The sequence below is a fragment of the Sminthopsis crassicaudata genome, chromosome 1 (assembly GCF_048593235.1).
Source record: "Sminthopsis crassicaudata isolate SCR6 chromosome 1, ASM4859323v1, whole genome shotgun sequence".
Lineage (NCBI taxonomy): Eukaryota > Metazoa > Chordata > Mammalia > Dasyuromorphia > Dasyuridae > Sminthopsis > Sminthopsis crassicaudata.
The window spans coordinates 467988326-468012416 of record NC_133617.1 but is presented as its reverse complement, the minus strand read 5'-3'; the positions used below and the strand labels follow the sequence as shown (position 1 = coordinate 468012416).

At 34.3% G+C, this 24091-nt stretch overlaps 1 protein-coding gene and 1 long non-coding RNA gene across 2 annotated transcripts; one reads left to right on the top strand and one right to left on the bottom strand.

Annotated features, from left to right (window-relative positions):
• Positions 1–1080: 1080 nt before the first annotated feature.
• Positions 1081–3632, bottom strand: LOC141550348 (uncharacterized). The gene is made up of 2 exons (XR_012484584.1): positions 2573–3632; positions 1081–2469 (listed from the first exon to the last, which is right to left on the bottom strand). It is a non-coding gene; the product is annotated as an uncharacterized LOC141550348 (long non-coding RNA).
• Positions 3633–3646: 14 nt separating this feature from the next.
• On the top strand, positions 3647–16048 carry ARL6IP1 (ARL6 interacting reticulophagy regulator 1). Its single transcript, XM_074280897.1, has 6 exons — positions 3647–4078; positions 6199–6332; positions 6749–6868; positions 10972–11089; positions 11907–11991; positions 14247–16048. Exons 1-6 carry the CDS (start codon positions 4043–4045, stop codon positions 14363–14365), a joined length of 612 nt encoding a protein of 203 aa, XP_074136998.1. The 5' UTR covers positions 3647–4042; the 3' UTR covers positions 14366–16048.
• The last annotated feature ends 8043 nt before the right edge of the window (positions 16049–24091 follow it).

The following is a 24091-nucleotide window of genomic DNA, read 5'->3' as shown; positions in this document are numbered from 1 at the left end:
TGATTTTAGGATCTTAAGTACATAGTTTTCATTTCTTTAGTAAGTCTGAGAGACATAGGTAGAACTGTGGATCCATAATCATAATCCAAGTCTTCGTTGTTTCAGATGCCAAAGTTTAAGGCTGAAATTTAAATCTAGGAGCACTCTAGTTAGCACTCTCTCTCCCCATTGTTCTTGCACTCAAATGATTTTCCAGGGGGGTTTTCTAGTGTGTGTTTAGTCTGTTCTATAAAATTTTAAGAGCCATTTAAAAATTTCTGAGCACGACAATGTGAGGACAGCCAAATATCTGTGCAATTTAAGTTCCTTCTTAACTCATTATTATATAAGCAGTACTTTAACCCCAAAAAGTCTTCCCAATTTGGTTCTCAGCATTTTTGCAATTACTTTTGAAGGTTGTTTTGAGCAGCCCCAAAACAAATGGAGCTACTTCTGCTGTGTTCTTTTTGGCACTTTTCTTATTCTGGGAGATAAATTATATTTCAGGCAGTTGAGCTACTCGTTCAAACAAAATGACAACTTTACTGTATCACCACCCTTGAATGGTTTTTACATGAAATTAGATGAATATTAAAATTACTGACCTTCCATTTCTTACTTGGCTTATATATTGTCAATAAAAGTTAGGATGTTTTTATTTTCCTTAGGCTTTGGAAGTAGAATATTGGTTAATATAACATTCAGTAAAATGTGGCAGCTATGCTTTGATGATTCTAATTAGAAAGCATCTCTTCTGGGGGGGGAAATGATAGCTTATCTAGATGGGGTAATTTTTTTTTTTTTGAGAGGTAGGGTGGAAAAGAAATTTACCATATTACAAAGTTGTGTGGGTTTTGTTCTACTTTTCCTATTCTTGAGAATAGTAACATTTCAACTTTATTAACAAAAAGTGCAGGAGAAAAACTTGGCTCTGGCCAAGAGAGTTTCATTAAAAAAGGATGGATTGGTTTTCTATACTCAATTGTGTGGGTTCATTGAGGAAAAACTGTTGTACTAATAATGTAAAAATGTAATGCAATTGTTAGATGTATTTTCAAAAGTGGTAAATAGTAAAGAATTGCATGTTGCTCAGAAATAGACTTGTTGGAAAGATGCTTTGTTTTATTTTTTAAAAAAAACAGGCTGGTTTAAATATATTTTTACAGCATTCAAACCTCCAATATTTTGTTCATCTCAACAATTTATACACTTTTTATTTTTTTTTCGATAAAGCCTTTATCTACCACTTGTAATGGTAATCAGAATATGTGATATGAATAAATTCTCCATTTATCATTATTGTGCAGGTAAATTAATTTAAAGTGAATCTTCCTTTTTCCTAACAGAACTGTATAAAAGGAAGTGACTGCCTCCATACAAAGGTTGTATTGTTCCTCTGATGGGTATAATTTCTTGACTGTTATCACTACAGTTTCTTGAAAATGCTGATAATGCATCTTCTGGGTAAAAAAAAAAAAAATTCAAACTGCAAACATTGCATCAACATGGCAAAGATTTGTATAAAATAGCTTTTTCAAGAAATAAAAGATTTAATCTCAGCTGGGCTAAATGTAAAATTCTGAATTTATTGCTCAGAGTACTAAAAATAGTTTCTAGCTTTTAGCCTACATAACTAAATTCCTTCCAGCTTGTTACAACCAACCAAATTTCCTTAATTTTAAAAATGTTTAAAAGTACATGTTTATCAAATTGGATTTTAAAAAATTATTCAGAAAATACTCAGTATGATTGCAAAACTGAAAAAAACTAAAAAATCATAAGGGAAGTTCTGGTTTCATAGCTCCAACCAAATTACTTCATTTTGACTTTGTCTTAAAAAAAAATAACAGTTTCAAAATAAAGACAATAAATTACCCCAAAAATTGAATGGGTAGGCCAGTAGCTTAATTTGTAAAGTCTAGTAATAGGTGTGTTTGTCCTGTTATGGTCTGGCATTTTTCAAAATAAAAAATAAGCCTAAAGAGGATTTGGGGAATTGATACTATGAAAGCATGTTTTAAAACATTTAGAGAATTTACTGAAGATCTAATGCATTTTTCTGTTTATAATTTGAACATTTTAACAACTTGTTTTGATCTATAAGGGTTTTTTTTTCCCCCTTCAAATAATACCAAAACTATTCTAATAATCAGCTTCTGTAGTAAAGACACAAACTTATTAGAAAACTCAACTTTACGTATGTAACTGTTAGGCTGTGAGTATGGAATGCACTGGAAGGCTCTACAATATGGATAATATAACACCCAACAGTTCTGTTTCTCATTTTGTTTTGTCTTACCATAGAAGTTTACCACCTGGCCTAAAAGCATTTTCCTCAAGATTTTCAAAAATACATATTTCTGCAGTTCTGTGGGAGAGAAAAAGTATTTTCATATTAATTATTCCATTTATCCTTGAGACCTTTTTTGAGGAATTTGTTTGGTTGAGGATATTCCACTTCAGTTCGCTAGTCTTGAGTTCTCCCCATTCCTCAAAAAAAAAAAAAAAAAAAAGTATTAATGTTTACTCTTACCCCTTACCCTACACAAAAGGAATCTTAAATGTTTCTTGAACACTAGAATGTTAGTCCTACCTGGAATGATTTGTAATTCCACTATATTGTATGATTTCTCTTGCCTTTAGCAAATTAAGTAAAGCAACAATACAATCTTCCAGGAGAATCTGATGTAAAGCATAACTATATATTTTGGGTAAAGTTTTACTTTATCTTCGAGAAAGGTTAATCGTTTAGCTGTTCTATTTCCCAATATCAGTTTAAAACGGATATACTGTTTGCTTCTTAAAAACTTGTGACTAAACAATTTTCAAGATAAGGTATGTCTGTAATCTTGGGGGCAGCTATGTGGTCCACTGGATACAGCTCTGGATCTGCACTCATTAGACCCGAATTCAAAAGCCGCCTCGGATGCTGTGTTTGAGCAAAGACGCTTAACCTGTCGGGCCTCAGTTTAATCTTCGGTTTAAAAGGGAAAAAAAGGGGGGCGGGGATGGGGGGAGATAATACTAGCACCTGCCCTATGGGAGCTGTGAGAATAAAATACTCACAAAGCCCCTTTCAAAAGTGAGAAACCATTCTCTATGCCCTTTGGAACAACTGGAAATGGAAGTAATAGTGACAGAGGTTGCGTAGGTGAAATAATTTAATCAGTTACAGACCAAATTAATGGCACTAGGCTCCGGGTTGCAGAGGAGAATTGGGAACAAGGTTGGTTGGATTCCCACGAGTCGCCTAGAAGGATTACCAGGCAGACTCATTTACAAAGCCCAGGAAACACCAGCTTGTCCGTATTTTTTTTTTTTTTTTTTTTTTTTTTAATCTCTGGAGGCAGAGTTAAGTGATTTGCCCAGGGTCACAGTGCTAGTATCTGAGGGCGCATTTGAACTCGAGTCCTAACTCAAAGCCGAAATATCTCTTCGCAGCACCAGCCCCATATAAATCAAACACCCAACGTACAGCAGCGATCTGTCTTCATTCGTGGCACTTTGTAAAATGGCAATGAAATAGTCTACTGACAAATGGCCGAGGAGAGACTGTCAGTTTGGCACCTAATAGACCGAGACGACAGACGGGGAAGATAAGTCTGCAGCTAGATCCGCACGCGCATGCGCATTCGAATCTCTTCCGTACCTGTGACGGTTAAACCGCTTCCGAATCTGCGAAGTGAAGTGGAAAGAAGGAAGGGAGGAATTAAAAGGAGGGGTTGGGAGGGAGGGTTAAAACGAATCTAAAGGATAATTGGCCAACCAATCCATATCTCCGCCTCTCAATCCAAGGGCTTTCTTTATATCTTGCTCAACCTCGTTTTGAAAACATGAACCGGCTCGTGGTTGGCTGGTTTGAGCCTTTGCTTCGCCTGAATTCTACCAATGAAAAGACAAACTCTCTAGGCCTGTCGGGAAAGGGAACCGGCCTATAAAAAGGACTAGGGAGGAAAGCCATATCTGTTAAGGATTCGGCGAAGTGTCTTCGCCGTAGTCTTTCTTACTTTTACGTAGAAATCGGAGGCGCTGACCAGTGAATTTGTGGGGTGCTACGGTCACCATGGCGGAAGGGGACAATCGCAGCAGCAACCTGCTGGTGAGTGGCCTAGAGGCCCGTAGAGAGACGTGTCCCAGGCTTGCCTCCCATTAGGTTAGTTGGGTGCCGCGACCAACATCATAGTCTGGTCATCCCAAATTGATGCTGGCGAGCCGGAAGAGGAACATTATCCCTGGCCTCCCTGCCCCCGATCTGAGTGTTGAGTACCGTTGGTTAGGCCTCGATCCACTCTTAAGTTCCTGAGTGGAGCCTGTGCTGGGCGCAGGCTGAAGGCTTTGGGATTAGGCCTAGATAGAAGGGTTGGGAAGACTTGGTCAGACCTTTTAGGCCTTTTGCTGTTATTCCGCCCCCTCCCCCACTCCCTACCAGCCACCAAGGCTGAGCAGAAATAGAATTTTCCTGAGATTTTTGATGAGCTCATCCAAGGGCGAAGACTTAATTGCTTGGGAGAATTGGGGCAGGAGGTGGAGGGGTAGAAGTGGGGCTGCGGAATGGATTGGTGACAGCAGATTACTCAGCGTGTGATTTTTGGAAGAGCGTAGGAATGCTTGTCATTTGACTGGGATTTTCGTGTTAGACAATCACGGGCTTTCTGAGCTGGAAAAGGGTCTTGGAGATTATCTGGACCAACACCTTTATAGAAATTGAGAAAACTTGAATCTGGAGAAATTCTTAGAAAACCTGACCCCCGTGTTCCTCCTTCTGTAATCCAAATTTGTGGAGAGAAAACCTTTGAGGTTGACATAGTAATCTCATGGAGTTGATGAAGTTGGTTAGTTTAGTTTAAGTATAGTACGTTTAAGATTTAGAGTTAGAATGGAACCGAGAATATCTAATTTACCCCTTCATTAAAGAAAATAAATCTCACAAAGTACAATGACTTGCCTGTTTTAAGATAAAAGAGACTCTGTGGTTTTTCTTCTTTGATTAGTTCTGGTTTTTAGAAACTATTCGGTTTCACATTAGTTTTAAGATTATAGGCATTGTTTAGCTTTGTGACTTTTATTACATTAGCTAAGGTAGTTCTAGTGTATTTTACTTATTCAAGACAATTTGACTTTCTCAGATCCTTCTACGAACTGCAAGGGGAAATTGTGTTGCATTTAAAATGGAGCATCTCAATTTGATGAAATCAGGCTTCGTCTATTTTAAGTTATTAATGTAGTATATCCCTGTTTCAGTGATGGTAGGGAGAAAAAAAACCTTTTTTCCAAAAAAGATGTAAATTCCCCTTTACTACCCAAATTTATCATTTTACTAAAGTGGTTGTTTTTGTTTTACAAACCAACCTAAAATTAATCCATGGATTAATAAATAAAATAAAATAAAAATAAAAATTTTCAGCCCAGTGAATTCATTTTTTTGATGACTTTTTAGCTTTGTATCACCTACATTTCCCAGTCTATCCTTTCCCCATCTTCCCTCCAGAGAGCACTTACAACAAATAAGAAAAAAACAGTTCAGCAAAAATCATAAATACATCAAAAAATGTCCAACATGCAGTGCACCACACCCATGTGTCTAATGTGTTTGGATCCAGGCTTGGTCATTATTAATTTATGACATTTAGTTTCTGTTGTTTTCCACTTGCTTTTCTCATTCACATTGTTGTAATCATTGTTTACATTTTCCTGTTTTCCTTATACTTGTTACTATCAATTCTTAAGTCTTCTCATGTTTTTCTTTATTCATCTTATCATTTTCATCATTTCTTTCAGCACAGTGATGTGCCACAACTTGTTTGGTCAGTTGCAATTGGTGGAAATCTAATTTATTTCTAGCTCTATTCTTTTATAGAAAACTTATAATATAAATGTTTTGGTGTATATGGAAATTTTTCTATCATTGGCCTTTAAATGCACGCCTGTAACTTTTTTAAAAATTAAAATTATTAGAGAACCAGTCCTGAAGTCAGGAGGACCTGAGTTCAAATCTCCTTTCAGACACTTAACACTTCCTAACTATGTGATCCTGGGCAAGTCATTTAACACCAATTGCCTCAGCCAAAAATAAATAAATAAATAAATAGAATTATTGCCTCATTTCAACCAAAAATAGATAATTTATGAACATTATAACATCATAAAAGAATTTAGCTTTCAAGTCATCATAATTACTGTTAAGAATATTGTACTATTTTAAGTATTTCTTTTATGCAGGCTGCAGAAACTGCCAGCCTGGAAGAACAGTTACAAGGATGGGGAGAAGTGATGCTTATATCTGATAAAGTCCTTCGATGGGAAAGAGCCTGGTTTCCACCTGCCGTTGTGGGTGTTGTTTCTTTGGTATTCCTGTAAGTGAGCTTTGAGGTTGATATTTTGATATTTGCCATTAGTATTTACTTGCACCTTTATTAGGTCTCCATTTGATGAAGCGCCCTAAATCTTTTGTACTATATAATCTGTAAAGAATGCATTTTCTTAGATTAGCTTGCTCACATTTCATTATTTATGTAGACTTTGTTTTATAATTCTGTAACATAATTTATCATGTAATGTGCATTATAATTATATTGGTGCTAAATTTATCTACTAGACTTTTAAGCCTTTTGAGATACCATGCTTAATTTGTCACAACTTTGTATCCAGTCCTTTATCTACTTTGCTTGCAGTGAGTACTTTACATATTTTTGTTGTTTTTGTTGATCTTGTGCGGTAAAAAATGTCTAGTAATCTGATAATTAAATTTGTTTTCTTTTTTCTTTAATAGTTTGATCTATTACTTAGATCCATCTGTTCTTTCTGGTGTTTCCTGTTTCGTTATGTTTTTGTGCCTGGCTGACTACCTTGTACCCATTCTTGCTCCAAGAATATTTGGTTCCAATAAATGGTAAGTTAAAGAATGCTTTAGTAACTCAATATACCTAGCATTAAGGGGAGAAGGGCTTTTGTTGTTATTTTAAGATGCCTAATTTAATTGCTAGTGTATGTGTCAAGGATATAGGATTCATAGTGTAAAATTCATCAGAAGAATAGAGGAAAGATGCTTCTGGCTAATGGAAAGAATTACTTTTGAGAAAATACAACCAAATTAAAGATATTAAGGAGATAATCAAAATTGCCCAAATTAGTCTTTGAAAGAAGTTTAATTTAGTTGAAAATATTGTATTTGCTGAATGTTTTCCCTTTTTTTTTTTTTAAACCTGGTGGGAAGGGAATGTATTATTCTGTATTATGTCTGTAAACAAAACCTGAAAAATAAGCTGATTTTACATCATAAAATTTGAATTATTCAGTAATATATATACAAGTAAATGAGGTTAATAACAACAGTAGTAGGTGGAATGATCCCCAATCTGGGGATCAAGGAACCTGTATTCAAGAACCAACTGTACTTACCTATGTGTTTCAGTCACTTCTCTGAGTTTCTATTTATAGTTTGGACTAGATGGACTGTGTTCCTGATCTGTGTTTCTATCCTTGACTATTATATAAAATTGTGATTATACTTTTGAAAGTCTATGGTCTTACTCTTTCATCTCATTTAAAAGAATTTTTTAAAAATTTCATTTTCAATGAACAAAAATCTATTTTTTCCTTTTTCCTACTCTTTCTTCTTTCCTCAAAAAAAAAACAAACCCTTGTAACAAATATGCATAATCAACCAAACTTGGCTTTGTCTTAAAAAGTATCTCTCATTCTGTACCTGAATCCATCTCCTTCAAGGTGATAACATTTTTCCCACTTGCTCTTGTTTTGTGGTTGCTCATCGTAATCTTTTAAGGTTGTTTATTTTCACATTTTTGTTGTATTCTGTATAAATAGTTCTTTTGGTTCTGCTTACTTCAGTCAGCATCAGTTCATAGTCATCCTTTGGAATTGTACCCTTCATCATTCTATTACATTTATATACTATAATTTGTTAAACTATTCCCCATCTGGTTTCCATGTGCAGTTATGGATTTTGTTTCTAGTTCTTTGCTATCTCAAAATGAGCTTCTGTAAATATTTTTGTATTTGAGAGTCCTTTTTTTTTCTTTCTTTGGTGATATAGTATAGTAGCTATGGACCTAAGCGTATGCACTATTTAACTTTTTGTTAACACAATTTGTTAAAACAATTTCCAAATTGTTTCTACAATGGCTAGCATAGCAGTTTTATATAAATCTCTATGTGTGAATAAAATTAGAGTGGACAAATTTTATAGCTACCATTCATTCCTAAAATTTGATAAGTAAATCTGTAAAGATTTTTCTCTTAAGTAAAAGAAAACCCTGAAAAAAAATTTCTGAATCATAAACTTATAAAAATACAGATCACTTTGTCTCAGAATTAGAAAAGACCTTGTAGTCAGCTGGTATAAAAATATCTAACCAATGGTTATCCTTAATTTGATTAAGAATCTCTAATAAAGGTCATTACTATATCCTGATACTGCTTGACCCTTAAGACACTTAAATGGTTGTAATGGTTAAGAATTTTTATTATCTTGAATTTAAATCTGCATTTTTGTAACCATATTTCTTAGATGTTCCTTGAAACTTTCCGTAAGGCAGCTCTTCAAATACTGGAAGACAGCTGTCATAACAGTTTTAAAGACTTTTAGCTAAATATGCCCATTCTTTGTCTTCTAATAGCATGAGCTTAAGACTCCTTAGCCATTTTACTTTCTCTTCTTTGAATTTGGCTTCTTAAAGGCAAAGATATACTTCTTAAAATGTGATGCCCATAATAGATTCAGGAAGTCTAGATGTGATGACATAGTTGGACTACCTTTTTCCTCATTTTGAACTCTATTTCTTAAAGCAGCCTGAAATCACATTGGTGGAATGTTGTATCATTTGACTGACTTTAAGCTTACAGTTTTCTAATACTACCAATTTTTTTCAGACATCTTTTTCATAACCATATTTCTCCTGTTTTATATTTCTAAATTTAGGTGTCTTAACCTGTTACCCATGAAGTTGTAATTTCTGGTTAATAAACCCAAATGTAAGATTTGATTAACTTTGCCTTTTTCCAGTTCTGCATCATTTTTCCCCCTTTCCATGAATTTTATATCCATACCTACTACTACCCTTTCCAAAAGTACCTTTTCTCTAATTTGTATATATTCTATGTGTAAAACTTCTGAAGAGGGAGAGACTTTCATATTTATCATTAGTGATGGTGATAGTGTAGTGTGTCTGTCTCTTACTAACAAATGATTTAAAATTTATCTGAACATGTTGACTAACCATCTTTAGATTGGGAACAAGGAGCCTATTTTAAAAAAACAAAACACTGCTTCACAAAAGTTTCCCTTTGCATCATACTTTTTTAAAAAATTGTTAAAATGATCATTGATCATAAAGGACTTCAGTGATTATCAATGATTATCTTGTGATTTGGGTAGTTGAGACAGGAAAGAAAAGGACCATGACCTACTTAATTTTTAGTAACATTTTTTTCTTTTATGCCAGCAGCAATGAATTTTTTTTAAAAAATTTTTTAATTTTGCTTTTTGTATACAGAATCAATGAGAATTAAATTGCCTTTTGAAACGATTGCCTAATGTAGGGAATAGCTTCATGGCTTAGAAACTTTTAATCACTGTTTACTCATCATCTGACATGTAAAAAATATTATATATTGTTTTGAATGTGTATAGTTTTTAGTGGGAAATTGTATAGCTGAACTAAAAGCATAGTAGAAATTCTTTTTATACCAATAATTTTGCCCTAGGTCATTTAGTTACGAGTGTTGATAATAGTGATAATAAATAATTTAGAATTGGAAGAGTCTACCTGAGAGGCTAAGTCCAACCCTCTCATTTTACAAATGAAGAAACAAGTTTAAGGAGAGTAAATAGTAAGTTCCCAAAATTAGATTTGAAACCCAACTCTTCTAGACTTCATATGGAACATTTTATCCATAGAATTCCGTTTTCTGATGTTTAACAAAAGTGTACTTTTTAAAAAAAAATACAAATTTGGTAGAAGATGAACAGGATTTGAGTGGATAAATATGTTGTTATGACATTGGTGCTGAAAAATAACTTTAAAAAATTAATGTCAAAATTAATGTTTGTTTAAAATGTAAAGACCTGATAATATTAATAACCATATACTTGGTGGTCTTAATTAAATATTCAGAATTAAAACAAGACTCTTGATTCCCTAGAAAGCAAGACAAAGACCTAATATAGCAGTTTTTTTGAAGGAAGTTAGGGATTCTACAAGGCATAAATAAGTCAGGAGTACATTCTAGAATGAAAAATTATCATTTATAGGAAGCAGCTAAGTAGACCAGTTGGAACAATAAAATGGACTGCTTTTAAAAAAGGAATAATAAAGTACTGAAAAAAAAATTAGGTAGGAATCAGATTGTGGAAAGCTTTTAATGATAGACTTAAGCTTTTATATTTTACTTGAGACAAAAGGAAATCACTAAAGATTCAGTAGGTGTATAGCATACTAATGTTTAGATTTTAGAAATATTAATAAATGTTGGTCTTTATTTTAGGGCTTCATGAAAGCTTAAAATGCAGAAATAAAAGGTTTAGTTCATATAGGATATCCAAGACTAAGTTTGTTTTAAAGTGACATTACATTAGATAAAGATATTTTTGCCATTGATTAGAAACCTTGTAACCCCTTTTTCTTTCCTTGGGAATTCAGACTGAGGCTTGTAAGCCACATACCTCTCTTATATGGAAAGTCTGTGACTTTTAAAGATCTCCTCAATGTTCTTGTACAGTAATAAATTACATTAACTCCTATAGACCATAGAGTAGTTAGATGGCTCTTTGAATTAAAGAAATTTACAAAACGTGGCTCTGGAGCCACATAATTATATAAGATCTTCTACATGTCTGGGATAAAGTATTTTGCTTTGTTGTTCTGCTTTGCCAGATTTTTGTCATCTAAGATGACAAACTGCTCTTCATGACTTCTTGTTCTATATAAAATAGGCATTTTCTCACAATAAAAAGCAGTGTTATTATCTCACTAGGACTACTGAGCAACAGCAAAGATTCCATGAAATCTGCAGTAATCTAGTGAAAACACGGCGCAGAACTGTTGGCTGGTGGAGACGCCTCTTCACCCTGAAGGAAGAAAAACCTAAAATGGTACTTGGTTTTGACACATTTATCTAGTATAATTTCTAATTTGACTTCAAAGTAGTGTAATATTTGTAGACTCTGAAATTATGTGGGGGAAGCGGGCGGTAGTGCTTCAGCAATTATATAAGAAAGTTGTACCATATGTACTTGGTTGTTTTTGTTCCCTAATTTTTTCTCGTCTCCTTTATTGAAACAAAAGTAAAATACCTGTACTGTATCTGGCATAAATATCCCTTTGTGTTGCTTCACTTTTGCTTGATATAATTAACAGAAGAGTTAGACATCAGTGGTTAAGTTCCAAACTAATACAGTGGTCCCTTCCACATTGTGGGGTTTAGGGGTATAGAACCCTCGAGATCTGAAAAATTTACATAAAATATTTTGGCCTTCTCTTCATACCAGAAAAGAAATCTGTACTTTTTCTTTTTCCTTTATGGAGTGTTTATTGTAAAATTTGAATTGATATTATATAATACTACACATGCATTATGCAATTCTGAGTTTCTAAACTTTTCTGTGTCATCTACTGGTCCCTGTATGTCATTTGCTACTTCCACAAAACTCCCCCAAAAAATTCCCATTTAAATTTTAATGCCGATCTGCAATATATCAAAACTGCTATGAGGGAAATTTTGAGATGTGGAAGGGATCAGTAATGATTTGGTTTACATTAGAAGGTCTGAGCAAAGATTGAAATTAGAACTTTTAAACATAGATCATTTGTATTTGCTTTATAGTAATAACAAAATTCTAAAGAACTTAGCTGTTTTAGGTGTCACCTACCTCTATAAACAAGGAATTCTTATTCATTTTTATTTTTTAGTACTTCATGACCATGATTATTTCCCTTGCTGCAGTTGCTTGGATTGGACAGCAAGTCCACAATCTTTTCCTCACATACCTTATTGGTAAGCTTTTTTAGAGACTGAATCAAAGGAATATGCTATTTATCCAACAATGAACATTTTAAAGCTCTTATTATGATGCATTGTGCCAGGGATAGCAAAGATATATGGAAAAGCCTCTGGCTTCAGGGAATTTATATTCTACAAGAGAATAAAAAAATGTAAAGCTATAATTGTATATAAATACAAGGTTAGGATTTTTTTGGGCACAGGCACTAACAGCTAGGGGAATATTTATGCAGAAGTTGGCACTGGAGCAGAGTTCTGTAGGAAGGAGACAAAATTCTTATGAGAGGGAAGTGAAGAGGAAAATCATTCTAGGCATAGAATAGAGGACAGCCAGTTCTGAGGCACTGTGATGGGAAATAGGATGTCATATATACAGAATAGCAAGTAGGGAAGAATGTCTGAAGTATAAAGAGTATTCAGGTGAGTAATGTTGTAAGACTGGAAAAGTAGAAAGAGACCAGGTTGTAAAGAGCTTTAAGTACTAAACAGAGGATTTTATAATATTTGATTCTAGAGGCCATATGAAGCCATTGAAGTTTGAGTAGAGGAGTGACATGGTCAGACCTATATTTAGGAAATTCATTTTGGCAGCCTAATGGGAGATGACTTGGACAGGAGAGAAACTTACAGCAGGCAGACCCATTAGAAATCAGTTTCAAAAGATCAGGTCAGAAGTAATGAGGGCCTGAAATAAAATGTGAACATAGATAATGAGTTATTTGAGAGAGTGTGTGGAAATAGAAACTGGAAACTGTCAATTGATTGGCTATGGAGGGTAAGTGATTATGGGGAATCCAAGATAATATACCAAGGATGGGAACCTAAGTGACATGAAGGAAGATAAACTTAACAGAAACAGAAAAGTTTGGAAGAGGTTTGTGCAACATTCGGTTTTGAGTAAGTAGAGTTTGAAATACTAATTATTCCATCTGAAAATTCTATAGTGAGCTGGAGAGTCACTCTTAGAACCCGAGAGAGACTAGGGATAAGGAGATCCAGATTTGAAAGTCAACTGTATTAAACCCATGGGGATTTATGAGTTTAGCAATCTCATTTAGAGATTGTGTTAAGTAGGATGAACCAGAAAATAATGAAAGAGAAGAACCAAGAGAAAGCAATCTCAAAAACCCCAAGAGAAAAATATATTTAAGAGGAAGGGATGGTCAGCAGTGTCAAAAATTGGTAACTTTGGGAGAATAGTTTTGATTTATGTACAAGATTAGAAGTCAGTTTGCAAAGAGATAGGCAAATTAGGAGAGGAAGTAGAGGCAGAGTAAAGAGCGTTTTTGGTAAATTTGGGAAACAGAAGAGATTAATAGCTTAAGGGATACTAGATTTTATGTATTGAGGATTTTTAAGGTGGAGAAGGCTTGGATATGTTTGTTGACAAAAGGGAAAAAGAAATTGAAGATTGTAAAGGGTGATTATGGAGACAAACTGCTGGAGAAAATGGGGAAATGTAGAGCAGATAGGTCCCTTTTAAAGAGACAGATATAACAGAAGTGAATAATGTTAAGTGATTTTGGATATAGAAAAGACATGTTTAAAAGATGTCACTTTTTTCCCTTAGGAAAGTGAGCCAAGATCCTTGGCTGAGAATTAGAAAGAGGAAGTGATGGTGTGTGGGAAATTTAGAAGAAAATGGCTTCAAATAGCTTTTGTGAGAAGTGGCTTAAAGAATTTGAGGATCCAGTTGGGATTAGGAATTCTTTTCCCTTGCAGAATAAGATAACATAATTTAGATATGGCCAGTACAGGAAATTTGTTTTGCTTGCTTGATACTGTATATATGTTTTTGTTTTTGTTTTTGTTTTTGTTTTTTGTTTTGTTTTGTTTTGTTTTTTTGCTGAGGCAGTTGGGGTTAAGTGACTTGCCAGGTCACTTGCAGTTAGGAAGTGTTAGGTGTCTGAGACCAGTTTTGAACTCAGATCCTCCTGACTTCAGGGCTGGTGCACTATATCCATTGTGCCATCTAGCTGCCCCAACACTGTATTTGTTAAAAGGGTTGTTGCCTATTGTCACAAAGAAAATCAATTTTTTAATGAAAAATTTTAATGAAAAAATTAAAAGTAAAATGTTTATATAATGCCTATTCTGTGCAAGGTATTTCAGAAATAGAGGAAAAACATGGACTACTTCTTTGACTTTAGAAGTACTGTAAATAGAAGGAGAAAGAACGAGTGTATGTAACCATAATATAAAGCATTGTTTGATACATGTTCTTTAACTTAATTTCTTATTGTTTTTAGTGACGTTCTTACTGTTACTTCCTGGACTAAACCAACATGGAATCATTTCAAAGTACATTGGAATGGCCAAAAGGGAGATAAACAAGCTCCTCAAACAAAAGGAGAAGAAAAATGAATGATGCATCTCTTTCAGTATCATCAATGTGATATAGTGTCCTTGGGAAAAGTTTCTACAAAATACTAAAATGTTACAAAAGCACATTTTTAGTTTCTCATTCAACTTCTGATTGGCTCTTGGTAAAAATTTGAGACTGACCAGTTGAGAGGTCCCATGCATAGTATCTTTATGTAAAGTTCAATAGAATGTCTCTTCACTGATTAATATTGATAACATGGAAAACAGCTGTCTGTGAAAGGGCCTCCTCTGGCCTTGTTCTTATTTCTTTATCTAAGATTAACTGGACTGGCATTTTTAGGGAACTAAAACAATTCTATAGTATAATAGGTTAGTAATTCACTAGTATAGTAATTCACTTTAATCTTTAGAATGTTAACAGTAACTTGAGTAACAGGTCTATCTTACAATGGAAAATCTCAGGTTAAACTTTTCCTCCTAGAGAAATAGTGATGGTCTGTGGTTGTAGAAAATAGGTTTCATATCCTAATTCAAAAATTTGGCTCTGTGGATTGTAATGACTAATTTTGTCACTTCTGATGAAGAGACCAATTAACATTAATTTTCCATTCCTGTTATCATGGAGATGCCCACAGAATTATTGAAAAATGGTTCCATGGCCTAGCTAATGGTTGATTAATGTTTTCCCCCTATGAAACATCTTGACAGTGTGCAGAAATTTGACCATTTCTGCTAAATAGCCATCTGGCATACGTTATCAGTCTCCTGCCCCCTCACTTAAGATGTGGTTAAGTTCTATTTAGTAAATTGTTGAAAATCTTCCTTATAGTAATTACTAAACAGTCTTACTGTTATAATTGTCTAAATCCCTAGTTTGGAGAAGTGGGCAAAGGAAGAACTGATGAATAGTCATCATTATATAAAAACTAGAAACAGTTGTATCATTTTCCCTAACTCTTTAAGGCCAAACAATACAATTTAACCTTATATTAGTCAAGTCCCACTCTAGTAGGTAACAGATCTCATAAGATACTATTTTAAATTCTGAAATCTATAATGTGACTCAGGTTAATTGTTATAAGACATTACTCTCATCATAGGTTTAGCATTAAAAAAAAAATGATTGCCTCTGTCCTTTTCTTTGACCACTCCATTGAGAACAAAAGGGTTATTGGTAAAAAGCATGCTAGAAAGAGTGCCCTTGTTATTTGTATGTTTTGAATTTATTAGATATTCATATTCTATTCAGTGTAGTAGCCAGAAATTGAGGTAGCTTTGAATTTAAATAAAGAAACCTCTGAAGCTTGCAGCACTTCTTCTCCACCAACACCTGCCCCCTGTGAAAAATGTCAAGGAATGTTTAGAAACAATATATAAACTCTTTATTAACTATGATTTAGTTTTGTGAATTTAATTGCACTGAAATCATAAAAACTGGGCTGTGATATTTAAGTTCTAACAGTAAATTTTTGTTTTCAGAATACTACTGTAGCCAAGGAGCCCATATAGTATGATTAGTTTTATGAATGTTGTCTGATAAACCACCTAGAAAATATTGCATTTATTTCCTCTTGTAAATAAGCCTGTCTTCATAGCTGTTTTTGTGTGTTGTACTGATGACCTCTGCTGTTTTAATCCTGTATTATTCCTTCTACTGTGTTTTGTGTAGAAAGAAGTGAGAAGAGAATAAAGAGGGGGAAAAAATAAAAAACAAAAAAACAAAAAACTCTTCACTTAAATTCTAGCATTTTTTTTTAAAGCTCAAGTAAGAAAATTATATAATTAAATTTATAAATTTTCATGTTTATCAATTACCTTGAATTCACCATAACATTACATCTACTTAACTCCAAAGGATCTTAGATCAATTTATATAGCTAAGGAGGTTCTGGGTTTTAAGGTAGTGTGACAGAGTACTTGAGGGACAAAGTTTGGGTAACCAAGTGTCCCATTTTAGTTGAAACATAAATGTGTGACGGAGGGGAATAATGTGAAATAAGTCTGAGAAGGTAGGCTGAAGTCCCTGGTTCTGGGCTGTAAATACTAAATGAAGTTTATGTTTTTTTTTATCCCGAAAGTTCAATAGGGAAGACAGTATACCTGAAGTAGAATGGCATTGTTATTTTGAGTGTCAGTAATATTCCTTTGGGAACTAGAGAATTTGACTGGAAGAGGAGACAGATTGGAAGACAACAGTATTTCCGGTGAGGTGAGGTGATTGAGAAATACCAATGTTTTTGAGAAGGATTTTGAAGATATAAAAGGAACTTGGTAATTGATGAATGGATGGGAGAGAAGGTTGAAGAATGTCATGAATAAAGAGTCAAGGATGACTTCTGGGTTGAGCCTGAGTGACTAGAATGGTGATACCCTGCATAGAAAAAGAAATTAGGAGGAATGAGTTGAAGTCTATTTAAGCAAGTGGATAGTGGGACAAGTGCTTATGGGTCACACAGGTGAAGATATTAGCAGACTGATGACATAGGCCTGAAGCTCAAGAGAAGAGATCAGTGCTGTTCATCTGCATAGAGACATGTGAACCCTTGGGAGAGAAGAGGACCAGGTATACAGCCCTGGGCTACACAGAATAAGATAAGACAATCTTTCAAAAGAAACCAAACCACAGGCAAAGCAGTGTCGTAGGAGCCCATAGAAGAGAGAATAAGAAGGAATAAGCTAACAGTGTCAGAGGTTACAGAGATCCAAAAGGATCCCTGAGAGAAAAATTGTCATTTTTGGAGAGAGCTGCTGTTTCATCCACCTCGTGAGTACAGAAAAACCAATTTGCAAGAAGTTGAGAATTGCATGAGATGTAAGGTGAAAACAAAATCATTTTTTTTTCTGTTTTCTGTTGAGTTTGTAGAAAGAAAGCTTGAGTGACTACAGTTTCAAGAATCAACATGCCACACAATATATCCAAGTAAGCTCCAAATGGATACATAGATATAAAAGATTACATCCTTAAGGAACAAGGAACAAATTTCAGATCTTGATAGGGAAAGGCTTTATGACCAAAGAATGGAAAGAATCACAGACGATAAAACAATTTTGATTACATAAAACATTAGTTTTTGTAGAAGCCAAACCAAACACAACGAAGAGTAGAAAGGAAAAAACTGAGAGAAAATATTTACTGTTTCTTTTGATTAAGGTCTCATTTCTGAGCCCCATGTAAAGTTCATTCTCTCCCCACCATTCGACTTTCCCTTTTGAATTATAAACTTGAAGGCAATGAACTATCTTTGATTTTATTTGTATTTATGTCCCCTGCAAATAACACTATCTAGCACATAGTTGTCACTTAAATGTTTATTGGTTAACAAGAAACTGATTTAAATTTATAAGAATAAGCTATTAATTGATATGTAAGAGAGATTCTAAGTGCTTTCATTATTTCATTTGATCTTCACAACAACCCTGAGGTAGGTGCTGCTATTCAACAGCTGAGGAAACTAAAGCAGATACTTTGAACTACCTACCTCAAGTCACACAGATATTGAGTATCTAAGATCAGATTTGAACTAGTGTTGAGCACTACCAGCTGTCAATAAATGACCAGCTAAATAGTCATAATAAAAATAAGCAATAAAACAAATGCTACAAATCAATAATTAGGGAAATACAAATTAAAGCAAATAGCCTAAATTTGCCTTTTGACAATCATTCTCCAGTAGATAAATAGAACAGCTCTCAAAAATAGGCTGTGATACAATTATTAGCAACATACAGAAAGATTGCCCAATATCATAAAAATCCATTTCTCAACAGATAAGTGGTCAAAACCTATGAACAAACTTCAAAATAATGAAATTAATGAATAACTATATGAAAGAATGCTCCAAATCACTAGTAACATGAGAAATGCAAATTTTAGAGGTTTCACTTCATAACTAGCAACCTGTCAAAAATGGTGAAAGATGAGAGTAAACAATATTGGAGGAAATGTAGGAAGAGAGGTATGTTTCTGAATTTTGGGGAAAATGAATCGGTGCAATCATTTTTGGAAAATAATTTGCAATTATGCAAACAAAGGAACTAAAATGTAAACATCATACCCTTTAATGCAAAGCCACTATATTTGGGGGGGGGAAGAAATGTAGCAGCCCTTTTTGTAATAGTAAAGAAATAAAAACAAAGTAGATGTCCATTAATTGAGGATTAGTAAAAAAAGAATTGTGTGACATGAATGTAATAATATTTTGCTTCTGTCTTCTCCAACTCTTCATGACCACATTTTGAGTTTTCTTGGCAAAAATGCTAGATTGGTTTGCTGTTTCCTTTTCTACTTAATTTTACAGATGGGGAACTGAGGCAAACAGGGTTAAGAAACTTGTCTGGGGGGAGGGGGGCGGTGTTACACACCCCGGTGTGTCTGGAAAGTTGTAAGTCATCTGATAAAAGTCTGAAGCCAGATTTGAACTTAGGAAGATGAGTTTTTTCATTCCAATTCCAGTGTTCACCACTGTGCCACTTAGCTTCATTATTTACAGTCCTGTAAGAAATAATATGAATATAGAGAAGACTTATATGAAGTGATGCAGAATTAAGAAGAATCAAGAAAATTACATAGTGACTACAATGTAAAAGGATAATCAAAAATAAAAGTGCACAGTGCAAAATTAAAAGAACAAGCATAAGTCAAAGAAGAGATAGGAAAAGACCCCACTCCTTTGTAGAATTGGAAGGTCATGGATTTTGGAACATTGCAAAAATTTTGTTGTGCCAAAAAAAATCTTCTGAATTACTAGTTTTTTTTTTTTTATTTTGAGTTCTGAATTTTCTCTCTCACCCATTCTGAAGGCAAGAGATGTAATATCAGTTATAACAAAGTCATGAAAAACATTTTCATATTAACCATGTTGCCCAAAAAAGCAAGAGAAATAAAGTGAAAAAATTATGCTTCAATCTGCATTCAGACTCCATCAGAATTTTCTCTGGAGTAGATAGTATTTTTCAACATAAGTCCTTTGGAAGTGGCTTTTGAGTTATTGTACTCATCAAAGCAACTTCTTTTGACAGTTGGTCGTCATTGTTATATTGTTTTTACTGTATATAATTATCTGGTTCTTTTCACTTCTCTGCATCAGTTCACATAGATTCTCATGTTTTTTGTTTTTTTTTCCCAAAATTATCCCCCTCGTCATTTCTTATGGCATAATAATATTCCATCAAAATCTAGTTCATCCATTTTCCAATTGATTTTCCCATTTCTCTTTGATTTCCAGTATTATGCCACCACAAGAAGTTGCTACAAATATACATTTGCTTATGTATTCATATACAGTACTTTTTCTTGAATTCTTTTGGGTATTATGCTATAATTTTGTCAAAGAACAATATAGAGAGTTTTATTAGCCCTTTAGGCATTGCTCCAAATTTCAGTTCCCAATTCCACCAGCAGCCCATTAGTGGCCCAATTTTCCCATATCCCTTCCAATACCCAACATTTTCCCTTTTTGTCACATTAGCTAATCTGATAGATATGAAATGATACCTCACAAGTTATTTTAATTTGTACTTCTCTAATCAATAGTGGTTTAGAGTATTTTTTCATATGATTATAGATAGCTTTAATTTTATCTTCTGAAAACTGCTTGTTTATATCCTTTGACCATTATTAATTAGAGAATGGTACTTATTTTTATAAATTTGACTCAGTTCTGTTTACAAATTCATATATATATATATATATATATATATATACACACATACATACATACATACATGTGTGTGTGAAATGAGGCCTTTATTAGAGAAATACTCAAACAATGTTCATGCCCTCCCTTATTTCCATATATAGTAATAGGTCTTTTGTACCTCATCATGTGATATAATTTACCCTATTCTGTCTTCTCCTTTTCCTCTTCTTCCAGTATAATCCTTTTTTACCCCCTTTTTAAAAATATCATCACATCAAAGTCAGTTATCTATGTATGCTCCCCTTAATTACCATCATAGAAACACAGTTCTCATGACTTACAACTATTATCTTCCCATGTAGGGATGTAAACAGTTTAACCTGATTGAATAACATTTTTTTTTTCTTTTCTGTTTATCTTTTTTATGCTTCTCTTGATTCTTGTATTTGAAGACTGAATTATTTATTGAGCCTTAGTTTTTTCATTGGGGAAAAATAATACCTATTTTATTAAATGTCCATCTCTTCCTCTGAAAGATTATGCTCAGTTTTGCTTGTAGTTGATTCTTGGCTGTAATCCAAGCTCCTTTGCCTTCTGGGATATCATATTCCAGACCCTCCATTCCTTTAAGGTAGCAGCTGCTAAATCCTGAGTAATCCTGACTCTGGCTCCTTGGTATTTAAATCGTTTCTTTCTGGCTGCCTACAGTATTTTCCCCTTGTCCTGATAGTTCTGATATTTGGCTATAATATTCCTTGGAGTTTTCATTTCATGACCTCTTTCAGGAGGTAATTGCTAGATTCTTTCAAGGGATATTTTACCCACTAGTTCTAGGATATCAGGGCAGTTTTCCCTGATGAGTTTATGAAAGGTGTTATCCAGGCTCTTTTTCCCCCTATGGTTTTCAGGTAGTCCAATAATTTTTAAATCATCTCTCCCGAATCCATTTTCCAATGAGGTATTTTATATTTTCTTGTATTTTTTTTCATTCTTTTGATTTTGTTTGACTGATTTTTGATTCTCATAGAGTCATTCACTTCCACTTATCTGATTCTAATTTTTAAGGAATTATTCATCATTTGGCTTTTGTACCTTCTTTTTAATTTGGCTAATTCTACTTTTAAAAGATTTGTTTTCTTCAGTCCTTCATTTCCAAGCTATTGACTCCTTTTTTCATAATTCTCCGCATAACTCTCATTTCTTTTCATCTTTCTCTCATTCCTTTTTGAGCTCCTTCTAAGGGGATTTCCCCTTTGAGGCTTTACATGTAGACATTCTACCATTACTGTCCTCTTTTGAGTTATGATAGCTTTCCAAGGTCAGGGCTCTTTTTGCCTTTTTGGCTTATTTTTTAAAGTTGAGTTCTGCACATGGGACATAGGCACACTGTTCCAAGCTTCTTGTGCTGGGGGACAAGGCCCTTGTCACTGACTTTCAATGCTGGAGCCTTATATACTGGCAGCTAGCCCGCTGTCCTAGGATGCCCCAGCCAACTCTGACCTGCTGTGCCCAGTTTCTGAGACAAGCAATGTCTTCTGTGCTGGGGCTGGAGGTCTCACAATTGGCATGCTATGCTATGCATTTGCTCAGCCAGGATTAAAGAATCTTCATTTATTGTTTCACTCTGCCTTTTTTGTGGATTCTGCCATTCCACAATCTGTTTACATATTTAATTTAACATTGTTTCTGAGGGAAACTGGAAATAATTCAAGCAACTTTCTTTCTCTTTGCCATCTTGGTTCCAAAATATATTTTAATAAAAAAAAGAAAAGAACAAACTAAAATTTTACCTTACACCCAGCAATTTGCAAAAGATTACAAAAGAAAAAAATAGTCAGTGTTGGAGGGATTGTGGAAAGCCAAGTACCCTAAAATACATTTGGTGGAGTCTTGAAGGTCTTAATTCTTTTAGTTAGGTAAAGGGGACATGGAGTAAGAAGAAGAGAGAAAGTTTTAGTAGCCACATAAAGAAATTCAATAGTCAGGAAAGAGTTAAAGGATAGGTGAACTCAGCAATAATAAGATTTTGTCAAGCCATTCTCCAATTGATAAATGGTCAAAGGATATGAACAGACAATTTTCAGATGATGAAATTGAAACTATTTCTACTCATATGAGTGTTCCAAATCACTATTGATCAGAGAAATAGAAATTAAGACAATTCTGAGATACCACTACACACCTGTCAGATTGACTAAGATGACAGGAAAACATAATGACGAATGCTGAAGAGAATATGGGAAAACTGGGACACTGATTCATTGTTGGTGGAGTTGTGAACAGAAATGAGCAGAACCAGGAGATCATTATATACTTTAACATCAATACTATATGAGGATCAATTCTGATGGAAGTGGATATCTTTGGCAATGAGAAGAAGATCCAATTCAGTTCCAATTGATCAGTGATGAACAGAACCAACTACACCCAGAGAAAGAACACTGGGAAATGAATGCGGACTGCTTGCATTTTTGTTTTCTTCCCAGGTTATTTTTACCTTCTTTCTAAATCCGCCTTTTCTTGTTCAACAAGAGAACTGTATAAATATGTACACATATATTGTATTTAAGATATACTTTAACATGTTTAACATATATGAGACTGCTTGCCATATAGGGGAGGGGATGGAGGGAAGGAAGGGAAAAGTTGGAACAGAAGTGATTTCAAGAGACAATGTTGAAAAATTACCCATGCATATATTCTGTCAATAAAAAAGCTATAATAATAAATAATAATAATTAGATTTTTGTGATAATCAAGTCTGATGATTGTGGCTCTGTTGAACAATGAGGTGATTCAGGCTAATTTCAATAGACTTAATGGAGAGAACCATCTGCACCCAGAAAGAGGACTGTGGGGACTGAATGTGGTTGACAACATAGTATTTTCACCTTCTTTGTTGTTGTTTGCTTCCTTTTTTCTCATTTTTTTCCTTCTATGATTTTTCTTGTGCAGCATGATAATGTGTGAAGAATATATTTTTAAAAAATATTGTATTGTATTAGTTGCTGTTTAGGGGAGGGTGTGTAGGGAAAGGAGGGAGAAAAAGTTGGAACACAAAATTTTGCAAAGATGAATGTTGAAAGTTATTTTGCATGTATTATTTTTCTTTCTTTCTTTTTTTTTCCTGAGGCAATTGGGGTTAAGTGACTTGCCCAGGGTCACACAGATAGGAAGTGTTAAGTGTCTGAGACCATATTTGAACCCACATCCTTTTGACTTCAGGGCTGGTGTTCTATCTGCTGTGCCACCTAGCTGCCCCTTTTGCATGTATTCTGAAAATTAAAAAGCAATTATTCAAAAAAAATTTAAAGGGGAGAAGAAGAAAAGAGATAGGTGTACTGTGAGATATTATAGACTTTTCTAGTGCACCTAGTCAGTGCAATTGTTTGACTTTCTCCAGTGGCCTTCCCTCATATAGGAATGAAGGCACCAGATGATCGGAGTCATCCTATGATGAGTGAGCACAGGATAATAGTGCAAGAAATTAATTTGCATTGAAAACAATGTAAATTAAGATATAACGGCCAAAGCAGTCAAGAAGACTCATCTTCCTGGTTTCAAGACTGGACTCAGACACTAGCTGGGAGACCCTGGCAAATTCAATTAACCGGCTTTGTCTCAGTTTTTTTATTTGTAAAAAGAGTTGGAGGAGGAAATTGCAAGATTTTTGATCATAAAGAGTTGTACATGACAGAAATGACAGAACAACAAAAAGATTTTAAAAGGGAGGAAAATAAGACCAAAGCAGAGATGATGGCCGAGGAGATGGACATGAAGGAACTTGGTAATTGATTGGATGGGGGTTGGTGTGAGACCTTCAGGAATATCCATGAGAGTAAGGAGTCAAGGACAATGGCTAGGTTGTGGATTTGAGTATCTGGAAGAATGGTGATGTCCTTCATAAAAATGGGAAACTTTGGAGGGTATTAGCAATTCTCAAAGGAGTCAGTAGAATGAGTGAGGGTTGTGATAAAAACAGAGGGATGAGATACAGAGGAGAGCTAAAAAAAATGGGAAATTTTGGTCAGATAAGGAAACTTCAGAGTTAAGGACTGGGAAGGTTTGTAAGTGGTAACCACAGAAAGGGGTTTTGAGACTAGGTATCTTAAAGCTCAGAATCCCAGAAA

What these genes read in the sequence shown, in the direction of transcription:
- ARL6IP1 (XM_074280897.1), top strand. Translation starts at nt 4,043, where the DNA reads ATGGCGGAAGGGGACAATCGCAGCAGCAACCTGCTG. An exon ending in ATATTTGGTTCCAATAAATG is followed by an intron (nt 6,869 to 10,971) that starts GTAAGTTAAAGA and finishes TTATCTCACTAG; the next exon opens with GACTACTGAGCAACAGCAAA. An exon ending in TTTCCTCACATACCTTATTG is followed by an intron (nt 11,992 to 14,246) that starts GTAAGCTTTTTT and finishes TATTGTTTTTAG; the next exon opens with TGACGTTCTTACTGTTACTT.